The sequence below is a fragment of the Lepisma saccharinum genome, chromosome 3 (genome assembly GCF_977018435.1).
Source record: "Lepisma saccharinum chromosome 3, izLepSacc3.1, whole genome shotgun sequence".
Taxonomy (NCBI): Eukaryota; Metazoa; Arthropoda; class Insecta; order Zygentoma; family Lepismatidae; genus Lepisma; species Lepisma saccharinum.
The window spans coordinates 107,286,813-107,308,810 of record NC_139231.1 but is presented as its reverse complement, the minus strand read 5'-3'; the positions used below and the strand labels follow the sequence as shown (position 1 = coordinate 107,308,810).

General features: G+C 38.3%; 1 protein-coding gene across 1 annotated transcript; it reads right to left on the bottom strand.

Annotated features, from left to right (window-relative positions):
- Positions 1 to 4,246: 4,246 nt before the first annotated feature.
- On the bottom strand, positions 4,247 to 20,796 carry LOC145985944 (E3 ubiquitin-protein ligase siah2-like). The gene is made up of 2 exons (XM_083120083.1): positions 20,431 to 20,796; positions 4,247 to 5,472 (listed from the first exon to the last, which is right to left on the bottom strand). The coding sequence occupies exon 2, from the start codon at positions 5,463 to 5,465 to the stop codon at positions 4,722 to 4,724; it is 744 nt and encodes a 247-aa protein (XP_082976209.1). The 5' UTR covers positions 5,466 to 5,472; positions 20,431 to 20,796; the 3' UTR covers positions 4,247 to 4,721.
- Positions 20,797 to 21,998: the final 1,202 nt, after the last annotated feature.

The following is a 21,998-nucleotide window of genomic DNA, read 5'->3' as shown; positions in this document are numbered from 1 at the left end:
GTATAGCTTGTCTGCATTGACCAGAAGGGTTATAGTTTTCTATTATTACAACAATTATTATTATTATTATTATTGCTATAAATGAATAACAGCACCACTTTATGCACGACGTGGCTTACCGCCGGAGGTGTAAATAACCGACCCGGTGACACGAACCTGGAATAAATCCGTTAGCTGGTGGTAGGATTCGTGTTTCCTTAACCGGAGACGCGAACCAAGGACCGACGACCGTCCAATCGGGCGGCCGTGGAACCCTGAACCAACGGACCAGCGGTAGAGTTGTTTGGCACCTCGAACTGGGGACTTCGGTCTCCCGGACGAATTGTCAAACCCTTTACACGTCCATCTGGCGCCGTCGGTGTATTGACCAAACATGTAGTGTCATATGTTTGACCTTGTAAGCTGTTTCCATAGCAATGAAGATCGGATTTGGAAGAACTCAATAGTACAGTCACGGGCACTTCTGGGTTGGAAAGAAAAGAGCCTATTCAAAGTACATTGAAGTAAGCCCTCGAATGTTATGTATATTTATTTATTACTGTTTGGGAACGTACCTGACGGACTTGCTTTATATTTTCACTCCTTGCATTACTGAAAACTCTATAGTTTACAATTATATTAACGTATTGGACGTCAATAATACTTAGAGAAACATCCAACACATGTGCACACTTTTCTCACACGCGCACGTGAAAACAAACAAACAAAGCTAAGTTTTAACTTCCAAGTGAATGTCCAAATAACATTAAATGGAGAAGGAAGTTATGTAAAACAGAATTTTTCACAAGAATGCGTCTATTTTTAACATACCTGGTTTCTGTCAATAGACAATGAAACAATTGTGAGAGAAATTAAGATGCATTCTCTTCTTCAGGTGTTGAGGAAGGAAACAGACTGAGTGGAATAAAATACAATGTAGTGTTGTTGGTAGTGTCTTGGTTAGCGTACAGAGCTTTCATCATAGAGACCCGAGCAAGAGCAAAGATTTTTCTTCTTTTCTATCAGAGAACAAAAATGTAATATTGAATTGCAGGTATTTTGACGAAAGGATACCCATCAAATTTTATCTTTTAATCTGTCCTTTCATTCTTCTCATAGGATATAGAGGTTCTCTATCGAAGATTATGATATCTTCTCAATGGATCCGTAGCTACAATTCTCCACTCCCGTCCACCTCACTGATTTATTTACTTTGTTCAAATCAAGTCACTAAATGCCATAAATCTGACGAAAACACACAGAAATAGTAAGAAAGAGAAACATACCTCGCACACCTCACTCGTTTCAAGCCAATTGAAATTATTTTGAAAGAAACGTATCTTCAATTTGGCGATCATTTTCATATCTTTAAAATAAGTTTGCTGCAGAACCGCAGCACTATTCTTTTAACACAATCTAACATTATCAATATTTATAGAATCTAATAAGAATGAAACGAATTATTATTCGATCATTCCTATCTTCCCAGAATTTTCACGAAGGACGTTTTCTGTATTTCCATAACGCATCACCGTTAACCCGTAGGAGTCACGTATGGGTAAAAATTACCCACACGATTTTGAAATACTATATATTTTAGTCATTTCCAATAAGTGGCTGAGGCTCCGTCTATCGCGACGTTGAATCAGCTGTGCGACTTTGTACTCGTAAGTTCCACCCACACTACCTGGGCAAATTTCACCCAACGTGTTCTCATAAATTTCATTTTAGTATATCAGCATGTTCTTTTTTTCTAATTTTTATCAATTGTGTAATACAATAAAAATATTCAAATTTAATACAATTAGTTTAATCGGTGAAGGTATTGTTATTCAAATGCTTCATGACAATTATAATTCGGTCTTACGAAGTAATTTTGCTTCTGGGTGATACTTACACAGCACGGTTTCTTGTGTCCTAGCGGAGGGTGAGAGTTCTACCGGGATAATTACTCATACCGCCAAAAATTCAGTCGCATTACACTGGGAGGGGGGGAGGTAAAGTTCGTATTTAGGAGAGTGCAAGGGTCCATTTGGAGCTAAAATGACCATAAATTTGGATTTTGTGAAAAACTTTATGAAGGGTTGTTGATGAAATTTTTGGGGGTGGCTAGGGGTGTATTGATAAATAAATGTTATACCGCACAACTGCTATGTGTATTTAGCATCAGATGATAGCGATATCGGAGGAATCTCATTTCACAAAGCCCACACACGTGTTCATGTTTCGTACAAGGTTGCCAGATGACTCGCTAACGGCGGAGCACGGTTTCACAAAGATTCTAAATTAGCCAACAGTAGCAAAACCTTTGTCCCGTGTCAGTTTCACAATACCTTAAAGTATACCTTGCTTCGTCACGGGAAATAGCGGCGAAACCTATTTTAACTCAAGAAAACTTTCATATTTTCAAGTCAAAAAACATTTCATTTTAATCAAATGTATATTCTCTTTATGTGCATTAGTGCGAAGTCTACCTACCACAATTATATTGTACGGCGAAGAAATTATTGCTACAACAAGTCTTTAAAATAAGTACAAAATATAGGACGAAAATTCAATTTTCACGAGCCGCCATTTTGCGGCCCGAAAGCAAGAACAAATTATCGATTTAGAGAGAAATTTCTCTGCAGTTTTATGTCCCATTTAGTTGTTTATAGAGACCTGTTAATGTTTATTTCCTTCCCGAAAAGTAAATATTTCGATTTTTGCCAATTTTCCTGGCATTGGATCACTGTGCAGCGGAAGGTATTTTTTTTGGTTCTAATTCCATCCCACCTGATATATAAAACTGAGGTCTCTTTCAAAACCTTTTAAATTGTATGGCACTACATATGTCGGTAATCTAAGCAGCAAAAATAAAATTTTGCAAGAAGGTTTGTTGCTCCGAATCAACGGTGTATTTCTGTAAGTGTTGAAACAAAGAATTATTTATTAGCGAAAAACATGCAACCACAGTTGAGATCTCTTCCTAGTTATCAATGTGCCGGCCTCCGTGGCGAAGTGGTCAGTATATCGCGCTACGACGCCAGGGGTCCTGGGTTCGAATCCTGGCCTGGGTATGGATGTTTGTGAGTGTCCATTCAACACTTTCGTTATGTCATCATCACTCATCCACATCTTCGCAAATTAGTCAAAAGTGGCTGAAAAGCGAAGTAAAATAAAGCAAATCAATCAATCAATCAGGTTGTCAGTAATAACGTTAAAGCGAAAACGGCATCATTTTTGTTGAGAATGACAGTAGCTATATTCTATCGACATTCGACATACACTAATATTCCCGCTTATCTTTTCACGTTTCAAGATCAGGAAATAATTTGATACTTGCTTGCTTGATTGATTTGCTTTATTTTACTTTGCTTTTCTGACACTTTTGGCTAATTGCAAAGATGAGGATGAGTGAAAATATGATGAAGTTGATGAATAGACACTCACAAACATTCATGCCCAGGTCGGGATTCGAACCCGGGATCCATGGCGTTGTAGCGCGATTTTCTAACCACTCCGCCACGGGGGTCGGCAATTTGATACTTGCGTTTGCATGTTCGAATCCAAAACAATATGAAACTTATTTTTCCGGCAAATGACATTCCGGCAAAAGCATTAATAATTTTTTGCAATGTGATATCGATAGCATAGATTGAAAAAAAAAATCTGAAAATTTCGCTTAAACAAACTTATAAAAATGATATTAAATTAAGTGGATCGTACCCTGATGAGAAGCGTAAGATAAACGATTATAAAGTTTGATTGTTGCAGTGAAAACTGCAGACAACAATGCATGATTTATGAACAGTTAAACGAATTTTTATTCTCTAATGGGAATTTAGTTATTACTACAAATAAATAAGAGAGAAACACAGGTTAGTTTGATGAACTAAAATTGTAAACTGAAAACAATATCCAGGGTTTTTCAGGAAAAGGCACAGAAGTCACAAACTGCGAATTTCTGTTGGTTTCATCTAAGGAGAGGCTACGGTTTGGGAAATGGACTTCTTTTAGAGGGATGTCCCTTAGGTATTGATATGCGAATATACTAACGCGCACCAGCCAATCATTTCCGATGTTGGAGGCGCAAGTCGTTTAGATCCCACTTTATACTGTAGATTCAGTCCCGATTAGCCGTATTGTGCATAAAGTAAACTTAAAAAGAAAGTACCGAGGAAAAGCTCTTTAATGTGTCCCACAAAAATCTATGGTAGTTTAAATAGCATTGCTATTTATCACTAAAATGTATAGCTGAAATTAAAAAATATATATTTTGCTTTTATTTAGCTTTTATAATTAATTCATTATCACCCTAATTTCAATTAGTTTATGAAACAAAAGTGGTTTCTAATTCAGACTACAAAGTACAGAATTACAACCACCTTGGCAGTGAGGCTTTGAAATTTGAGGACAATTCACATCAATTATAATAAATTGTGACGAATCACACAACACTTTTAATCCAAAATTTCATGTTCTCGAGATCATAATCATCCTATATGTAAAAAAAATAATATGCATTGTAATAAGTTCAAATTATTCGCACAAGTTGTGAAATCTCACTATAATACAGAAATATTTTTTCTTCTAAATCTAAAAATCTAAGATATGGGAAGGTTTCTCCAATTATGTACATATGTTCAATGCACTCAATGTTTTCATTGGTGTTGCTACAAACGTGTGTTTCACTGAAAGTCTACACAGTTTTTTTTTTAAATTTGTGTTTCATTCCATTGTATTTTAGAGAGAAAATACTATTATTTACCCTTTATTATGTAGGTGGTACATTTCTTGATTACTTCCTTTCCAGCATCGAGCTTGAGTGCAGCAGGTGAAGTTTTCATCGACAACACAGATATTGCCTGGTAGCCATAGATTCCATCACAATATTTTTTTGCTTCATTTTCTGTTCCAAGATAATACAGAATGTGTATAAGTTTGTTATTTTCTCTGAAGACATACAAGACAAATATTCCCCAATCTTGAATGTGGAAACAAACAGGGTTGATATTCCAGTCGACTACTTTAATTTCCCACCTGTTATTCGGAGAATTGAAACTTGGCGACTTCACATGCTCGGAGTGTATTTCCAGAAGGTGACTCTCCATGTTTGCTTTATCTAAGCGGGTGTTCTTCTCGCACATAGGATCGTCATCGTAAGGGCACTTGTAGTGGGTGAAATCGCAGTTTATGATATGCTGTGGAAGGACCTGGCCTGCAAGTAGCACTGAGCAACCAAACTTCGAATTGGAGCAAAGGAGGATCATTTTGGAAACTATATTCTCCAACGACTTGTTGCTCTTAGCTTCTGCAAAACCTGGCAAAGTTGAATTACATTTTGAGCACACGCGCAATTTTTGAAGGCATTCCATGCAGACCAGATGACCATTTCGACATTCGTATATTTCAGCCAACAAGGTTTCGGAACACTCCACACATCTCACTGCAGCCCACATGACACGCAGCTGCCTCTCTTCCACAGAACGTTGCATCTTGGACATCGCGTACCTGAAAAAAGCAAGAGATAATTACGACTTGTAATCAAAACACAATAAATAATTCACTTTTCAAGCAATTTCGCTAATATATAATTAATAGGGCAAGCCATTTAATGACCTAAAATGCTAAAATAAACTATGTATATTTTATGATCTAACTTCTAACAATATGAAAAAAATATCCAAAACTCTCAAAAATTACCTTAATTTTATAAAGATTATTTTTCCTATTGTTTACTTTAGCGAGCAATTTAATGGATGACAGTGCAAAATGTCTTAAGTTTCTGTAATTCCTTGTAAGAAAAACTGATTACTACAGAACTCAAGAATGTTTGATTTAATATCAAATTACAAAAAATAATTTTATCCCGTATTGTTAATGAAAACACAAATTGCAGTGGATTTTGACAATAAAATTGAACAATCAACACTTTCTTAAATGAAAATGAATGTCTGTTATCTGCTATTAAAACCAACTGTCTGGGGCTGCCAGTAACCATTTTCTTTAAGTTATTGTGATGGGGAGCGAGCAGAATATTGGCGTTGTTATTTTCAGGTAAGTAGGAAATGAGTGTTTGTACATCCTTGAAATTAAGGAATGTTCACACATTATACATATTTTGAAAACTCATTTAATTATCTTTTCGATCATGTAGTTACATTTTTTTTTGTCAAAGCAACGATATCTAATTGTGGTCCAGAAGCGAGTTCCTAAGGTGGCTATGGCTGATTTGGTTTATTTAACATCGCTTTTCTGCCACTTTTGGCTAATCGCGAAGATGAGAATGAGTGATGATATGATGAAATTGATGAAGGGACACTCAAAAATAACACCCAAACCCAATCCGAGATTCGAGCCCGAGTCACCCTGGCGTTGTAGGGGCTGTGCTAGCCACTCTTTCACGGAGGTCGGCTATTCGTCGTTACTGTATATAATGCATGCCAACAACAAAAGTTTGAGACTAACAATTTTCTCTAATAAATTTTAGAAACATGAATAAATGTATTTTCTAAGCAACTTTAAGTCATAGGCCACCTTGAGGCCACCTTAATGGTTTTGTATATATTTTTTTTTAGTTACAAGCAATTTTACAAAATATCTATTTGATACACGTTGTTAATTAGTTTTAGGAGTTATTTCATTTAATTTCAGAAATTTATCTCTCATTAGAGGTTTGTAAATTGCCCTAGAAGCTTAACTATGTGGTACACTGGCAAACTTTAAAAAAAAAGATCTCCCTCCTCTTAGTTAGATTGGAAGGTAGTTGGAAACACTTCATGGCTCCGTATTGGATAACAAAGTGGGGGAAGGCAGTTGCAGACAAGGCCATCACTACCCTATGCGCACGTAAACTTGTTTCCTCAAAGATTTCTGTTGGAGTCGTGTCAGGCATGATCTGGGCAGTTTGTGGAAGAATTTTGTGTTCCTACCCCCCCCCCCCCCCTCTGTGTATGTGTGTGTGTGTGTGTGTCGCGGGCGCGCCGACACCCGTTTCTTTTTAAGTTTGGCGTATTTTTATTGCATCGACTAATTGCTGTTATGGCTGGGAATAATCCAGGTTAGCAATGGGCAAATAAAAAAGTATAAAACATTACAAAATTCCTGGCATGAGTAGTTAGTAGTAGTAAAGGATAGGTAAAGATCCTCGTGCGTATAGCAACGTGTCATGAAGGCACATTTAAGGGATGTGGTAGTAGGGCACCGCATATTCTCGAGCTCGGCCATTTTGGAGGTGATACGATCAGCACCACGCTCCAGCCGCCTTTTTTTCGCCAGGGTTGTAGTAGAAATGAGAAAATAGAAATGTTTTACATTCTGCGTATGTGACAGTATTCTTTGGATATTGTCCCTGAAGTATCTGTTGACATCCTAACCAGCAGTTCTTTTCAGGATAAACTAGTTGAAGGCCGCGAGTGGTTCCTGAGAAGTAATGAACATATCACAGAATGCGCACTAGTTTAGCTCACGTTTCTTGGGAGGAGGGGGGAGAATGATATACAAATTTATTCTACGAATGCTTACGTCATTGTGACAATGGAGTGTATTTTGCAGACTAACATGGATCTGGCGTCTAGGCACAAGGCCAATATAATGGTCTGAGGAGTTTGCGCTGTGCCCTACGTTTGTGATTGCCTTTCACAAATTTCATCTTAACACACCTTTCATCCTTATCTATGTGATTACTCACAAGTTGAAGAAAAGCGAAGTAAAATAAATAAATCAATTGGTCATTCTGTCCCTGCGTTTTTCAATATTTCTTCCTGATCGAAAATTAATGTTTCACCGATGTAATGCATCACTATAGTCATGTGAATTATTATTTTCCGCCATCATAGTGTTCTTAATTATTCCTTAAAGCATAGACTTTAACGCTGTTGTCCTTAGTGTAAACGATCTTAACTGTGTGGAAGTTTTTTATGTAGGCAAAAAAATGGTTAAGAGTAAATCCCAATTGATTGTTAAAAATTTAAAATATTATAACTCTGACATGACACACATTAACTGTTCTTAGTTCACTGTGAAGGAACGATTTCTTCTAACTAAACAGGATTCCGGCCTCCGCGGTAGAGTGGTTAACACAGCTTGCTCAAACACAGTCTTGGCATTGTGTTCATTCGGTGTTCATTGTGAGTGTCCCTTCATCATTTCATCGCTCATCCTCATCGTCGCGTTTAGCCAGAAGTAGCAGAAAAGCGAAGTAAAATAAACCAAATCAAACATAAATAAGAAGCTGAAGGGAAAAATATTCCATTACCAAAAATTATATATATATATAAATATAATACAGTAATTACTTTGTTGACACTGCAGTTTTTTTGGCAGTGTGTAGCTGTCTTAGGGTCGTATGTTCGAATTAGCTGACCTCAAAATATACGAAGAGTGAACGATTAATGGAAATGGGGATGCACATTTCTATTACTTTAGTAAGCGTTCAGTCGTAAATCCTGTGGACACAGTGTAATTTTCGTGCAAGGAAGGGTTCCTGGGACATCAACTAGGTCGACGTTTACTTATAACGTTACGAGGGTATGGATTTCTCTCAACAAGTGCAACAAATGTTTATGGTCATGAAAATTATTTATACAATTTGTTTGAGTAACGTCATTTTCTACCTTTTGAAATTAATGGTGACTGGAGATGAAAAGACACACGTGGCAGATTGTAACGTGCTTTGAAGACAGAGGTCTTTAAGTTCGAACCATAATTAAGGCATGTTTGCCCCATCACATTCATGTTATCAATTGGTCATTCATTAACCAAGAGGCAAAAAGGCAACGTAATATATCCTAAATAGAAAAAAATACAGAAAAGGGACAAGGAAATGCACATATCGTGCCGAGCCGAGGTTGTGTGTTGCAAGACGGAAATGTGTAACTATTATCGCAAGAGCACGTTCAATTATACGAGGAGCATGCCGAAAGTTTTTAGCAGCGCAATAATGTAACATCGCAGCAACTGTGCATGTGTTGCATTTGGCAGCCTGATGTTTAATGACCTTGAGCAAACAATGGCTAGAGTGAGTCAGCGATAGTGGGGTGAGAGGTAAGAGCGATAAGGCAGCGCGAGTCGTCCATTGTTGCTGTTAGTCATGGAGCTGTCAAGACGTGACTTTCGTGCCATGATTTTGTACGATTAAAAAAAAAGGCTTAACCGCAGAGCAGTGCGTTGAAAGTTTAGTGAATACTTTAGGGAAATCTGCCCCTTCACGACCCAGTGTTGGAAATTGGTTTCGAGAATTTAAAAGGGGTCGTGTGTCACTTGAAAATGAACTTCCTGCCGGACGGCCTAACACTGCGGTGACACCCGAAACCATCGAAGCTGTGAGGCAAATGGTGAAAGATGATCAACATATATATTTTTTGGAGATAGAAACGACTCTCAACATTGGGTCAACAGCAGCACAGACAATTGTGCATGAACACTTGGGTCTCAGGAAAAGGTGTTCTCGCTGTGTCCCACATTCACTCACAGAAATGGAAAAAGAGGGGAGGGTGGAGTTGTGTGAATTTATGTTGGAAAAATTCAACCAAGGTGCAAGTCGTGATGTTTACAACATCGTCATGGGTCACGAAACGTGGATTTACCATTACGATCCACTTACAACACAGCAGTCGCAAGTGTGGTGCTTCGAGAATGAAGAACCCCCAACAAAAGTGAAGAGAGCTCGAAGTGTTGGAAAGAAAATGGTGGCATCTTTTTTCTCACGGAAGAGACATGTTGCGACAGTTGCACTTGAAAATCGGCGTACAGTTAATTCTGAGTGGTACTCAACAGTTTGCCTTCCCAATGTGTTCACAAAATGAAAGGCCCAACACCCAAGATCAAAACTTAGTCATCTGCTGCTGCATCATGACAATACAAGTTCCCACAGTGCTGCAAGAACCGTAGACTTTTTGAGCCGCGAAGGAGTCTGTGTTGCCACATCCACCCTATTTGCTGGACCTGGCCTTGTGCGATTTGTTTGTGTTCCCCAAAGTGAAGGAACAGTTGCGTGGATGTCGCTTTTCATCTTATGATGATGCCATTGCTGCTTATTTGGAGGCTGTGAACAACATTGCCGAAAGTGTGTGGAATTAAAAATTTTCTAAGTGGTTTCAAAGGATGCAAAAGTGTATTCGTGTCCATGGAGAGTACTTTGAAAAAGTGTAAATGTCTGGTTTCAGTTGGATGTTTATTGTGGGCAGAGCTAAAAAACTTTTGGCATTCCCCTCGTATTAGGGCAGAACCATATATCACACAATACAGGTGAAATTATTGTAGGTTGACGTGAATTGTTAATCTGCCTACACTCTTAAAATACTCTAATATTAGGTTTTTTGTTCCACTTATTATTACAATTTTGAGGGTCTTCATAACAGAGTGCTTTGCATACTGCTCTATGAAACCGGAGACCCTATGTTTTATTGATTGATTGATTGATTGATTTGCTTTATTTTACTTCGCTTCTTGTGCCACTTTTGGCTAATTTGCAAATATGAGGGAAGCCTCCCCGATGGAGCAGTGGTAACATCGTCGCCTTGTGATCAAGGGTTCCCGGGTTCAATACCCGGTTCCCACTTCAAACTGTAGATCCAGTCCCGATTAGCCCTACTGTGCATAAAGTGTACTTCAAACACAAACTTAATCAAATATGGGGATGAGTGACGACATGATGAAATTGATGAATGGACACTCACAAATCCATGCCCAGGCCAGGATTCGAAGGCGGGACCCCTGGCGTCGTAGCGCGATGTGTAACCACTCTGCCACAGGGGCCGGCATCTATTTTCGAAGGTTTGGTAATATTTAAGAGATTATTGTGTTCGTTCATTTTTTCTGGTCACTCCAACATTCGTCCTTATCGTTGAAAGTAAACAAGAGGGATATAATATGGTCGTAAAAATAGCACGTTACGTGCCGAAAGAAACTACCTTCTTTGCTCGTTTTCTTTTTATATTTGTTTTAGAGCTAATGACAAAAGAGAGAAAATAAACGAAAAAATGAAAAACTTATTTTCATTCATGAAGGAAATAAATCGCCAGCTCAGATCCTGATTTCTTGAGAGCTCAAAATGGACAACAAATATTTCTTCTGAGGCCGAATGACCACAGAAAGAAACGCTGTGCTTATTCCTTGATGACTCATGGTTAACATTGCTCTCCTGTGTGGTGTTCACGACTGACAGCTGTACAGCTCTTCCTTATCTTGCATAGAGTTTCGGCATTGACGATGCAGTGTTTCCAATTCAATGTCAGTTTTTGTTTGTTTTGTTTGTAAAAGGTTAGGTCTCAGTGAGGCCTTACTAAAGTTTTACACTGTACATGATCTTTCGTACTTTTTTGCTTGATAAAAGTTTATTTTTGAAAAAAATACGTTACATACGTACATACACAGATAATGAAAAAATAATGTTTAGAGAATTGTTTAAAGGATAGTAAACACTTCCCTTTTGCATTTTGAGATAGGTGGACTTCAACCCCAAAACCAAATCTACTTGGCTGTTCCAGTCAGAGATTCAACGTAAAATCGCTTACATTCGTCTACTATTACTGTACTAATAATTAATACTCAAGCAAAAAAAAAATGTGTTCTATATTATATGAAAGAAATGGTCATGAGATTGTTTCCAATAGATACCCTATTATTATTATTTCATTTTTGGGGGTTGAACTGGACCACTGGATTTTCGGTATTGGCATCATACGGTCAATAGCATGTACTAGGTAGAAATAGCCGTGGATTCCAGTCTTGAGAGATAGGTAACAAAGTTGCGATGGAACACGATTTACTTATTAATGCCATTTATTTTCAATATTCGACCGATATACTTTTTGATGAAACAAGACCTGTTTTATTAATAACTCACCAATGCTCTAAATATGTGTTGGCGGAACGTTGGATGCTATCTCCAAACTCGACGCTGACAAGAAACTTGATTGAGAGAAATGTACCCAAAATTGCAACACAGAAGATTATCTTTTTACATTAAAATTAACTTCACAAAATCTTTCAAAATAATGGAGACATTTAAATCATACACTGTATACCCTTTGCAACAGAAAGGGGGTTGCAAAGGGATAATTGCTCCCTGGACCTCACCTCCTACTGAGTTTTTAGCCCCTTTGAAGTATTTAATAAATATAAAAGAAAATCCTTGTCAAAGTATAGCTGAAAATCGAAAATAACCTGTAATACGTATCAGATGTGGGCTATGTGAGAAATTTAATCCCAGCTCTTATTTGATTACGTAAAGGCTTGGTGACCTCTTGAAAATATTTGATGGTAAAAGTTGAATTGTCAAGCAGCAATAAGACATCGATAAACTGATCTTCCTACAGGATTCATAACTGCAGAAAATGTACACTCTGTAAGTTTACGACAAACGATGTAGGTATAAAGGTACGACATGAGGGATTTTTTCCCCTATTGATGACCATCTTCGATCAGGTAAGTTAATAGGACATTGCAGAGAGTACCCATATGTCAAGTTGCAGGGGCCTCTCTGGCTAAGCCAGGACAGCTGTGCTTGTTATCCAAGACCTTGTCTCATGATATATGTTACTTGGAACCCATTCTACCACCTGCCACATATTTTTAAAAATGTATACAATCTGTGTGGTATTTGAATGGGGATGGGTAAATTCCCTCCTCTGGATACTTGTCCCTCCTCTCTGCTTGATAAATTTTATCCCTGGAGAGGAATGATATTTGTGGGGGGAGGGGAACAAATTATTGGCAATTTAGTTACTTTTCACACTTCGCCATTCAATTGCAACATTTTCTGTCCGACAACTGGAATCTCCATTTGGCGAACACAGACGTGGCCTCAAGCTCTGCTCTATTCCTGGAACTGTCAAACAAGTAGCCAGAGTTGCGCTTCTCTTTTCTTTGTCCATGGAATTTGACAAGAAAATGACACCCCAATGCATGTGAAAGTTACAAATGAGTTGTTACGTTACTCGAACTTGTCACTGCAGAACGTATGTATTTGTATGAGTAGAACAATAAGTAGTGCACGAAGATAGCATGAAATTTTTGACGCGACCGCCATAGTATTTTTTTAAAAGACCAGTGCTTTTTTTTAGAATAATGTACTAGATTTCTTTGTGAAGCTAGAATGTTAGTGATAAATTTGAGCATTACGAGTTCCAGACTCTGCAATATCAGGAATCTGCCTTCAAAATGAACGAAATCTGATAAACTAGTGGCGGTGAAGGCTGCGTTGATCAAAGGATCGGTTCTGAAAATTTGCAAGTGCATTTACAAAAGAAGGCAAGAGTAGATGCACTTGCAAAAAATTTAACAAATGAAAAATTACACGGCCATGGCTTGATGTGTCTAGTGATGAAGTTACACATACATTATCTTTCAACATCACTGAATTAAGAAAAAATAAATATGCTGACCAAGGCAGTAATTAATTTTATTAAAAACATAAACTTAACGTAACGTTTCAACCTTCTAGCAAGGTCTTCTTCAGACTCTGTATCAAGTACAAAAGTAACAAGATACAAAAACAGGGCATTATATATACACAAAACATTACTCCCTCCAGACTATTAGAAAGTTGTTCTGGAACTTAACTGTACTTTCACCTAAAAGGCTAAACATATTTATTTCCATATAGAATGTGGTTGGGCTTTATATCTCACGCTCTTTTTCCTTCATTTTCTTCCTTCTCCTCTCCTCTTTCTCTCTTGTCCTTTTTACTCTTTCTAACACCTTCTTCCATTCTTTGTTTAACTTCAGTCCCCCATTCCAGTTTATTGTGTCTTCTTCACCTTTCTTCTCTATTTCCTTGGATTCCTTCCATTTTCTCACTAGCATTCTCTTCTCCCTTCCTATCTGCTTAGCCTCATCCCACTCTATGTCATGTCCTGTTTCTCTCGTGTGTTTATCTCTCTCTCTCTCTCTCTCTCAAGTCGTTCATCATCCCTATGTTGTTTCAACCTATCTTTCAGTCTCTTTTTCGTTTCTCCTCCTCTTCTCTGTTTTCCTTTTTCTTGTTTGCATTCTTCGCTATTCCTACGATGCTTCTCCCTCCCTTCCTGTAAGTTTTAATGCCTCCATTCCTAAGCACTTTGCATATCTTTTCTCTGGTCTTCCCCATACTCCTTATTCCAAACCTTCTCTCTTTTTCTTTCTCTTCCAATTCTCCCCTTCCTCTTTTCTTCCTTCTTCTGTTTATGTCCAGTCTATCCTGCTTCTCATAGCCATTCTTTTCCAGCTGTTTCCATAGGCTATTTATTTTGCCTTCTTTTTCACATTCCTTCGTGCATATTTTCTTTATTCTGTCCTCCATATTCTTTATGAAATTTCTTTTTGTCACCTCACTTACATCACTTCTTTTGTGGCAGAATACCCCTGCTGCACACTTCTTCTGATGCCAAGCGGTTTCAATTTCTTCTCCTCTCTTTCTTTTCATCAATATATCAAGGTAGCTTAACTTGCCTTCTTCTATTTCAAGTTCCAATAATATCCCTCTTTCTTCATCTTGTATTTCTTTGGCAAAAATGTCGAGCTGCCTCTTCGTTCCCTTCCATATGCCAAAACAATCATCCACATATCTGCAAAACAGAATTATTTTGTCACCTCCTTTTTCTATCACTTTCTTTTCCCATTCATTCATAACAAATTCAGCCAATGCTGGGCTGGGCTCTCATAATCATGGAAACAAGGCTTAAAGGTGTTATAACACTGAATTAAAACACATGGATGAGTTAGAAGATGGTACATTGCGTTGGAATATTTTTCGATTTCAGCATGTCTTGTCAAGTTGGTTGTTTGTAATTTTCTAGCAAGCTAAACACATTTATAAAATATCGTGACTAAAAATACAGAAGAGGAGAATCGATATTGAATTCATTCTCTTGATCAGTTCCGTAACAATAATTAGCATGATATTGTGTACACAATGATGGGCGTTAGATATTAATCGGCATTGTCCTATATTCAAGGAGTCCCAGACTAATTAGGCATAATTTGACGGGGACACTTGCTTACCTAACAAATTTTCAGAATGAACAAGCCTGTAATTGAACTTGGGTTAATCTCCTGGGACCAGAGATGCCTATTTTTTATGATTCTGCCAATATAACCGCAATTTAGTAAAGTAGTCTTGGACGCTATTTTTATGGGGTATAAAACATTTTGATTTTGCCACCCCGCCTCCAAAGTTATGCCAATGTTTGATTCAGATCACCAAAAATTATGTCCCAGACTACATTTCTGGGGGTGGGTGTCAAAATCTCACTTTAAAAACTGTAGGCCCAGTCTCGATTAGCTGTTTTGATCATAAAATGAATTTGGCCTATTCTTTTTGTCAAGATACAAATTTTAAATCTTTAATTTTTCAGCAATTATTAAAAATATGTTTTGTTCAAAGCTTTTTTAAAAGTTGAGTGACATAAAACGAAGTGTGGAGAGGTACTACCATTAAAAATTTACCATTTAAATTGTCGAGATATCCTCCCCTGCAAACCCCCTCCTCTAACAGCCACAAAGGTACACGCACACTATATATATATATATACGTGTATGTATGTTAGGGCTACCATACGTCCTGGTTTTCCCGGACATGTCCTCTTTTCGGACCCTGAAATTTGCGTCCGGGCGGGTTTTTACTTTCTGTTAAAATGTCCGGGTTTTTACTTTTATCCAATCATCATATAGGTCAGAGATCACGAAGTTACAACTTTTCGAATCATTAAACGTCTGATGTTGGCAGTACTGGACGATGAGCTAAGCGTTAGTCGTTTGTTGTTACAGTTTCAAGTTCCGGTCGATGTGATTTCCGCGTCATTCGTTTGTTCGTGTTTCGAAGTGGAAGTTAGACTTTGCGAACACGGTGTAAGCTACTATGCCTAAAAGAAAGTTCAAGTTTACTAATGAGTTACAAGAAAAGTATTCCTGTTTTAGACGTGGTAGAGACGATTTTGAAGGCGAGTGTATGGTTTGTAAACCCGGTACATATGTGTCTGTGGCAAACAAAAGAGGGCTAGACTTGCAAGCACACGTGGAGTGCGAAAAGCACAAAAGAGCCGTCAGAGGTGAAGCTTCATCTACAAAACTGACTCAGTTTTTCACAAAACCTGGCAGTGAACATGAAGATAAAATAAAGTAATTTTATTTAATGGTGATAAATTGTGTGATTTATGTAATGTTTTCGTGTTTGTGAATAAATTGATGGTGTGTGTGGCTTTCGAAGAAAATGTCCTCTTTTTAGCATTTCAAAATATGGTAGCCCTAATGTATATATGTGTGTGTGTGTGTGTGTGTGTGTGTGTGTGTGTGTGTGTGTGTGTGTGTGTATACATACACACACACACTGTGTGTTCAATTTCTGACATTATACTGTATACAATTTCAGGAACACAGACACATATTGCGAAGCTCCCACGCCTCGGAGGGCCCCCGCATTACGGTGGTTACAGGGGCGGCCGTTACACAACTGTTTTTTTCGAATTTAGGTAAAAATGGCAAGCGGAAAATATGGCAAAGGGAAAAAATGGTAAAAGGAAAGAAATGGCAACGGTAGAAATGGCGAGAATAAAAATGGCAAATACAATATATTATGATTTTACATGAAAATTGAGAAATTATAGGTCTTGCATTTCGCAGTTTGAAATTAAAAGTTAATATAATTTTGGTGTATTTTAACACTAACTTGTCTTTGAATGGATACATTTTATTTGATGTTTCCAAAAATATTTATATTGCCGTTTATTTCTTTATTTCTTCTGGCAGAAGTTACTGTCGCTATAGTATCACATGTTAATAAAAGGTAACCTTTGTAAATAATTTGAAGCATGTGTGATTCATGAAACTTAAGGAGGGTGAGCATAGCATAGGTTTTCATCTTGACTGAAAACAACTTTGCGCCTTGTGCACACCTGATGACCAATCACACTGTTTGTTACTAGCGGGACTTGAAGCCAGCCCTTATTTACCCCCCCCCCCCCGCACCAATTTGTGTCACTGATTTCTCAGAGAGACCAACGTGTTTACTTTTGCAAAATGAAAATTGTTAAATCTTGGAATTCAATTCTAAAAACAAATTTATTGAAACAAAATCATGTGTGTTCCAAAGACCAAAGACCATAATCATCCACCTGATTACGATGCTGTAATGATAGCCAAGCAGGCACGTATCCAGCAATTCTTTCGGGGGGCGGGGGCTGAACACCATTTTTAAGGGGTATAGATAGAACCTCACAATCGTATGTTTAAGGCCAGTGGTGGCAATTGGGTTTCAAAACGGGGAAGCAGCGATGCACGGAAAGTTTACTTTCTCTTGGTAGGCAAGGCTTAGCATTAAGAGGCTATAGTATGGAGGCAAAACAATGGGGAGAAACTATTCCCTAAATCGTCGTCAATGTTTAATGCTGTCATTTTAATCAGAACGTGAAATCGGAACATATTTTACCACTCGACTCCTCTCTTTCCATTCATCAACATTGTGCCGGAATCATCTCAGTATGTGTGTTTGTCCATTCTTCTCATCAGGCATCAAAAGAGCTATGTATCAGAAGTGCTTTTACGAAGCTGTTACCAGTGACCTTCGGTGACGTCGACACTTGGGGTAGCAATCAGTGGCGTGCCCAAGAGAGGTTGGTGGGGTCATAACCCCATTTGGCTCAGTATTCCTTAAAAAAAAAAAAAAAAAAAGATTGCCAAAGACAGGAAATATGGCAAAATAAGGATTGACCACGAAAAATAGTATGCGTAACCCCTCTCCCCCCGAAAATCCTGTGAACGCCACTCTTTATCTCGGACATATTTTTAAAAATCAACTCACCAGAAGTTTTCATCATTTCGTATTAGATGCATTCTTCCTGCAGGTTTGGATATTATCCTTTAGAGTGCTATCGCCTGCTTTCGCACCTAACCATAACAAAGCCCTAATTTTCCATCCTTGTGACTTGGATCTTCAAGACTCAGGAAGATTTCAGGCCGAAGGGACACGCGATACATGTCGTTTGGAATGAGCCAATCAACAGCAACGTTTCAACCGTAGCGACACAAAGGCCGCATAAACCTACTTTCGACTTGTGAAATCCTCAGGCGACACTTGGTAGGGCACTGTCATCGTCACCTCCTAGTGGTAGCTCTTGTTGACCTTAGAAGAAAAAAATCTCCTTAACCGGTGGGGATGCCCTTCAGTTTTCTTCTTTCTCCTTTATTTTCTGTGCTTGTTCACTTTACAGGCAACATATTTACGATTTGATATACACAGGACATGTACTATGTTGACATTTTAACGAAAAATCAGTCGAAGTCAAGGGTGCTCGGTGTCCTAGTTGGTAGAGCCTGCAATTTTCTCTAAAATGTCTACATATGCAACATCTTCCTGCTTTCTCTTCTCAACATTCATAAAATTTTTGGCTGTCTCTTTATGGTAGTTAAGTGTTTGAGTGTGTGTCGAACCCACTAGGCTTAAATATTCTCCGTCTTGCCTCGACAATTATTTCTCTTCTTAAATTATCGTCACATTATTTTGTTTCACACAACAAGAAACAAAAAACCTCATTTTATCTAGTGTAAACCGAAAACTTTCGGGAGCGGGTTCGAACCCCCTAAGCTCCCCTTGGATACGTGCTTGTAGCCAAGTGTCCTAATGATATGAAGATTCGAAATCAACATCCGTGCAATCCGAGTGAACCTACAACACTAGAAGATTTGATTTTGGACGGTATAAGAGAACATTTCATACAATATACTTGACAACTGCCAAAGAAGAAAACTAGGATAATTTATACAGACAGTGCTAACAAAAGAACAATGCAGGATTTCTTACGAGGAGTAGCACATAACCTAAGGTTACAATGCATGTAAAGTGACGATATCAAAGGTGAATAAATATTGTCCTGATTAAATACAGTATTGTAAAGTGACGAAATCAAAGGCGAATAAATATTGATTTTGTTGAACACAGCATCATTATTTTTCTTCCTTACAATTTTCATATGAATTATTTATATCAATTATTTATCATTTGCTTTTTCTTTCTGTTTGTGATTACTACTTTCGTCATTTTTACATTTGCTATTTTCACTTTGGCCATTTTTTCCGTTTGTCATTTTTGCTTTTGCCATTTTTTCCTTTTCCATTTTTACGGGACACCGTTTTTTCTGCCACTTTTGGCTAATCGTGAAAATGGGTGACGATTACATGAAATTGACATAAGGGACTTCCCAAAGAACACCCATGCCCATGTCGGGATTCGAACCCAGGTCCCTGAAGTTGCGCGCATCAACAACACGGGTAATTAAAAGGTCTGAAAGAAATTTCGGGCCAATCATAAGAGATTTTTTAGTCTCAACCAAGAACAACACTGGAGAGAGGTTTGCTAGGAGTCAAAATGGGGCGGGCATTCACTGGTGGGCTGCGATTCAAGAATAAAACCTGTTTCGCACAAGTTTCAGGAATTCCAAACGTTTGAAAATTCTGTCTTCATTGTCTCAAGAAAATGCTCTCGCAACAGTATCTTCCTTGCATTTTTGTAAAGCCATGAATAACTATTTGAAAATTAGTTGTCGATTTCTCTTTCTGAACTTGCTTTAATCCAACATACCAAAAGTTGGGGAGCTTGACCTACCCTCCTCCCTTTAAATAAAGCCTCTTTTTAGATAAAATCGAGCAACATCACAGAAAAAGGGATTTATTTGAATTAACAAAATTAACACAGCGTGCCACAACACCAGAGGTCCCGGGTTCGAAACCTAACCTGTAAAAAGGTAAAGTGCTCCCCTGTGCTTAGCACCACGCCATGAAGGCGTATAGGGGTGAGGGGGTAACGCCCCACACTTTCTTGATCCGGTCGTGAGTGGGGGTGATGTAATCAGCATCACGCCCCTGACCTAACCTGTGCATGGGTGTTCTTCGCGAGTGTCCCTTCATCGATTTAATCACATCACTCTTCCTCATCGTCGTGATTAGCCGAAAGTGGAAGAAAAGCTACGTAAAATAGCCTACTTCAATCAAATATTACACAGTTTTAACATCGTCGCGATTAGTAAAAAGTAGCAGAGAGCGAAGTAAAATAAACCAATTAAAAACCAGTGCCTGAGGCTTGAAAGACAGAATTTTTCGTTGTAAATAGAATTGCTGTAAATGAACAAATGTGATGAAATATTACACTTTTCCCTCAAAACAGCACTGTAAATTAATTTTTCAACGTGACTCTGTGCTCGAAGTGGGAGGAGGGGCGTGGAATGCTATCCCCCCAGTTAAGAAAATTTTCATTAAGCTAGGATAATATTGCATATGTACTCCTTCAGACACACACACATACACACAGGCTTCAATGCCCATGTTGATCCATACACTCCCACCACACAGAATTTTATGCACATATAAATGTCTCCCTACTTATCCTCACACTCGCCCCAAGCATCCCCCTACTTAGGAATTTACACTTCGAGCACTGATTACAATCCAAAATCGATCCTTCTGTGTGTAAAAGTAAAAATAAAAAATAGAACTTACCGTGCTGAATGATATCCCAGAGAGAGTTTAACCGAATGAACGTGCTGCTCAAGAAGACAAGGCCTTCGAATATCTGGACTGGACTGGACAAATAACGCACCCTCTCTAGGTTGTCTGTTATCGATGGTTTGGAGACCACTCTTTCCTGATACTACCCAGTGTTGCAAGGTGCAATTTGCAAAACCGGATATGTTTTCAATCTTTTGCTAATTTCACTACATGTTCAAGTAGTGGAAGTTCTATCACAACACTGTGGTCTCGAGACAGACAAAACCTACGATGACTAATACCTCCGAAGTTTTCCGGAATCGTCCTTGAGAGTTGAGACATCGCTTGGGTGATAAGATCAGTTAAGCTCACCAAGTGCAAGGATTTTTGCCAGATGTTTTTCACTTCAAAATTTCAAGATGTTACTAATAGTTTGATTATGTATACGCAAATATATCACTAGGAACGACAACAGATCTACGGCGAAATGGGTTAGAAACTTTGCATGCTCAATGGTAGCTTTGATAAGGCACCTGAATTGCCTCGAGTTGAACCAGGAAGTAAGCGATCCTTTCCTTTAGTCCCCAAGGCCATTCTGCAAAACAAATGCCAAAGGAGGTTTGTGTGTGGATTTGTGTTTTTTCTTTTATTTAGCGTCGCCTTTGTGCCACTTTTGACTAATCGCGAAGATGACGATAAGTGATGCTAGGTTAAAATTGATGAAGGGAGACTCACAAAGAACACCTATGGCCATGCCGAGAATCAAACCCGGGACCCTTACCGTCGTATGCTAACTAGTGCGCCACGGAGGTTGGCGAGATTGCTAGTTGACGATAATATATTAAGTGGATATTAAATTATTTCTGTTTGCGTTATTTCACCTCCCCTTGCTACATCTTGAGAATATTCACAACGATAAGGTTGGATGACAAATTAATTAGATGAACAATTACAAAAAGGCCAAGGCCCATGGGAGATTGGCTAACGTAATGTGCTTCGAAGTCACATATCTAGGGTTAAAACCCGAGATGGAAAATATGGATGTGTCATTGTATTTATTCCACTCCCCCCATCTATGGCATCTCATCTTGTATCCTCACCCCTTCATCGCTATTAAGAGAGGGGCAGAATAGTGGCATAAATTAACAAAACTAGTAAAGTTAATCTATACATACTTAACTGATTTCGGACTTTACAGAAACATTCTGTCCAGACCAGAAAGACAACATTCATTAAGTAGAAAATGAATTCGTGAAAGAGAACCGCCAAAGCATCTACAATCCCCACCGACATTCACCACGATATTATTCGTCACTTAAGAATTATTATTTTACGGTTCAAATGCTGATATTTGCATTCCAATTTTTGGCAAACCTATTCATTAGAATGTCTCAGTCATAGGCGTAACTTAGCGGGGGCAAGGAGGGGCACTTGCTCCCCCGAAGCTTCAAGTTTATTAACATTCGGAAGTCATAGGTAATTCTGTTAACCTCCTGGGACATGAGGAATTAAAAAAATGATAATTTTAATGATTTCTCAAAGCATCAGGGACGGCTAAGAAAAAAATTTCACCTGGGTGA

Excerpts from the sequence above, each read along its gene's own strand:
- LOC145985944 (XM_083120083.1), bottom strand. The coding sequence starts at position 5,465 with ATGTCCAAGATGCAACGTTCTGTGGAAGAGAGGCAGCTGCGTGTCATG.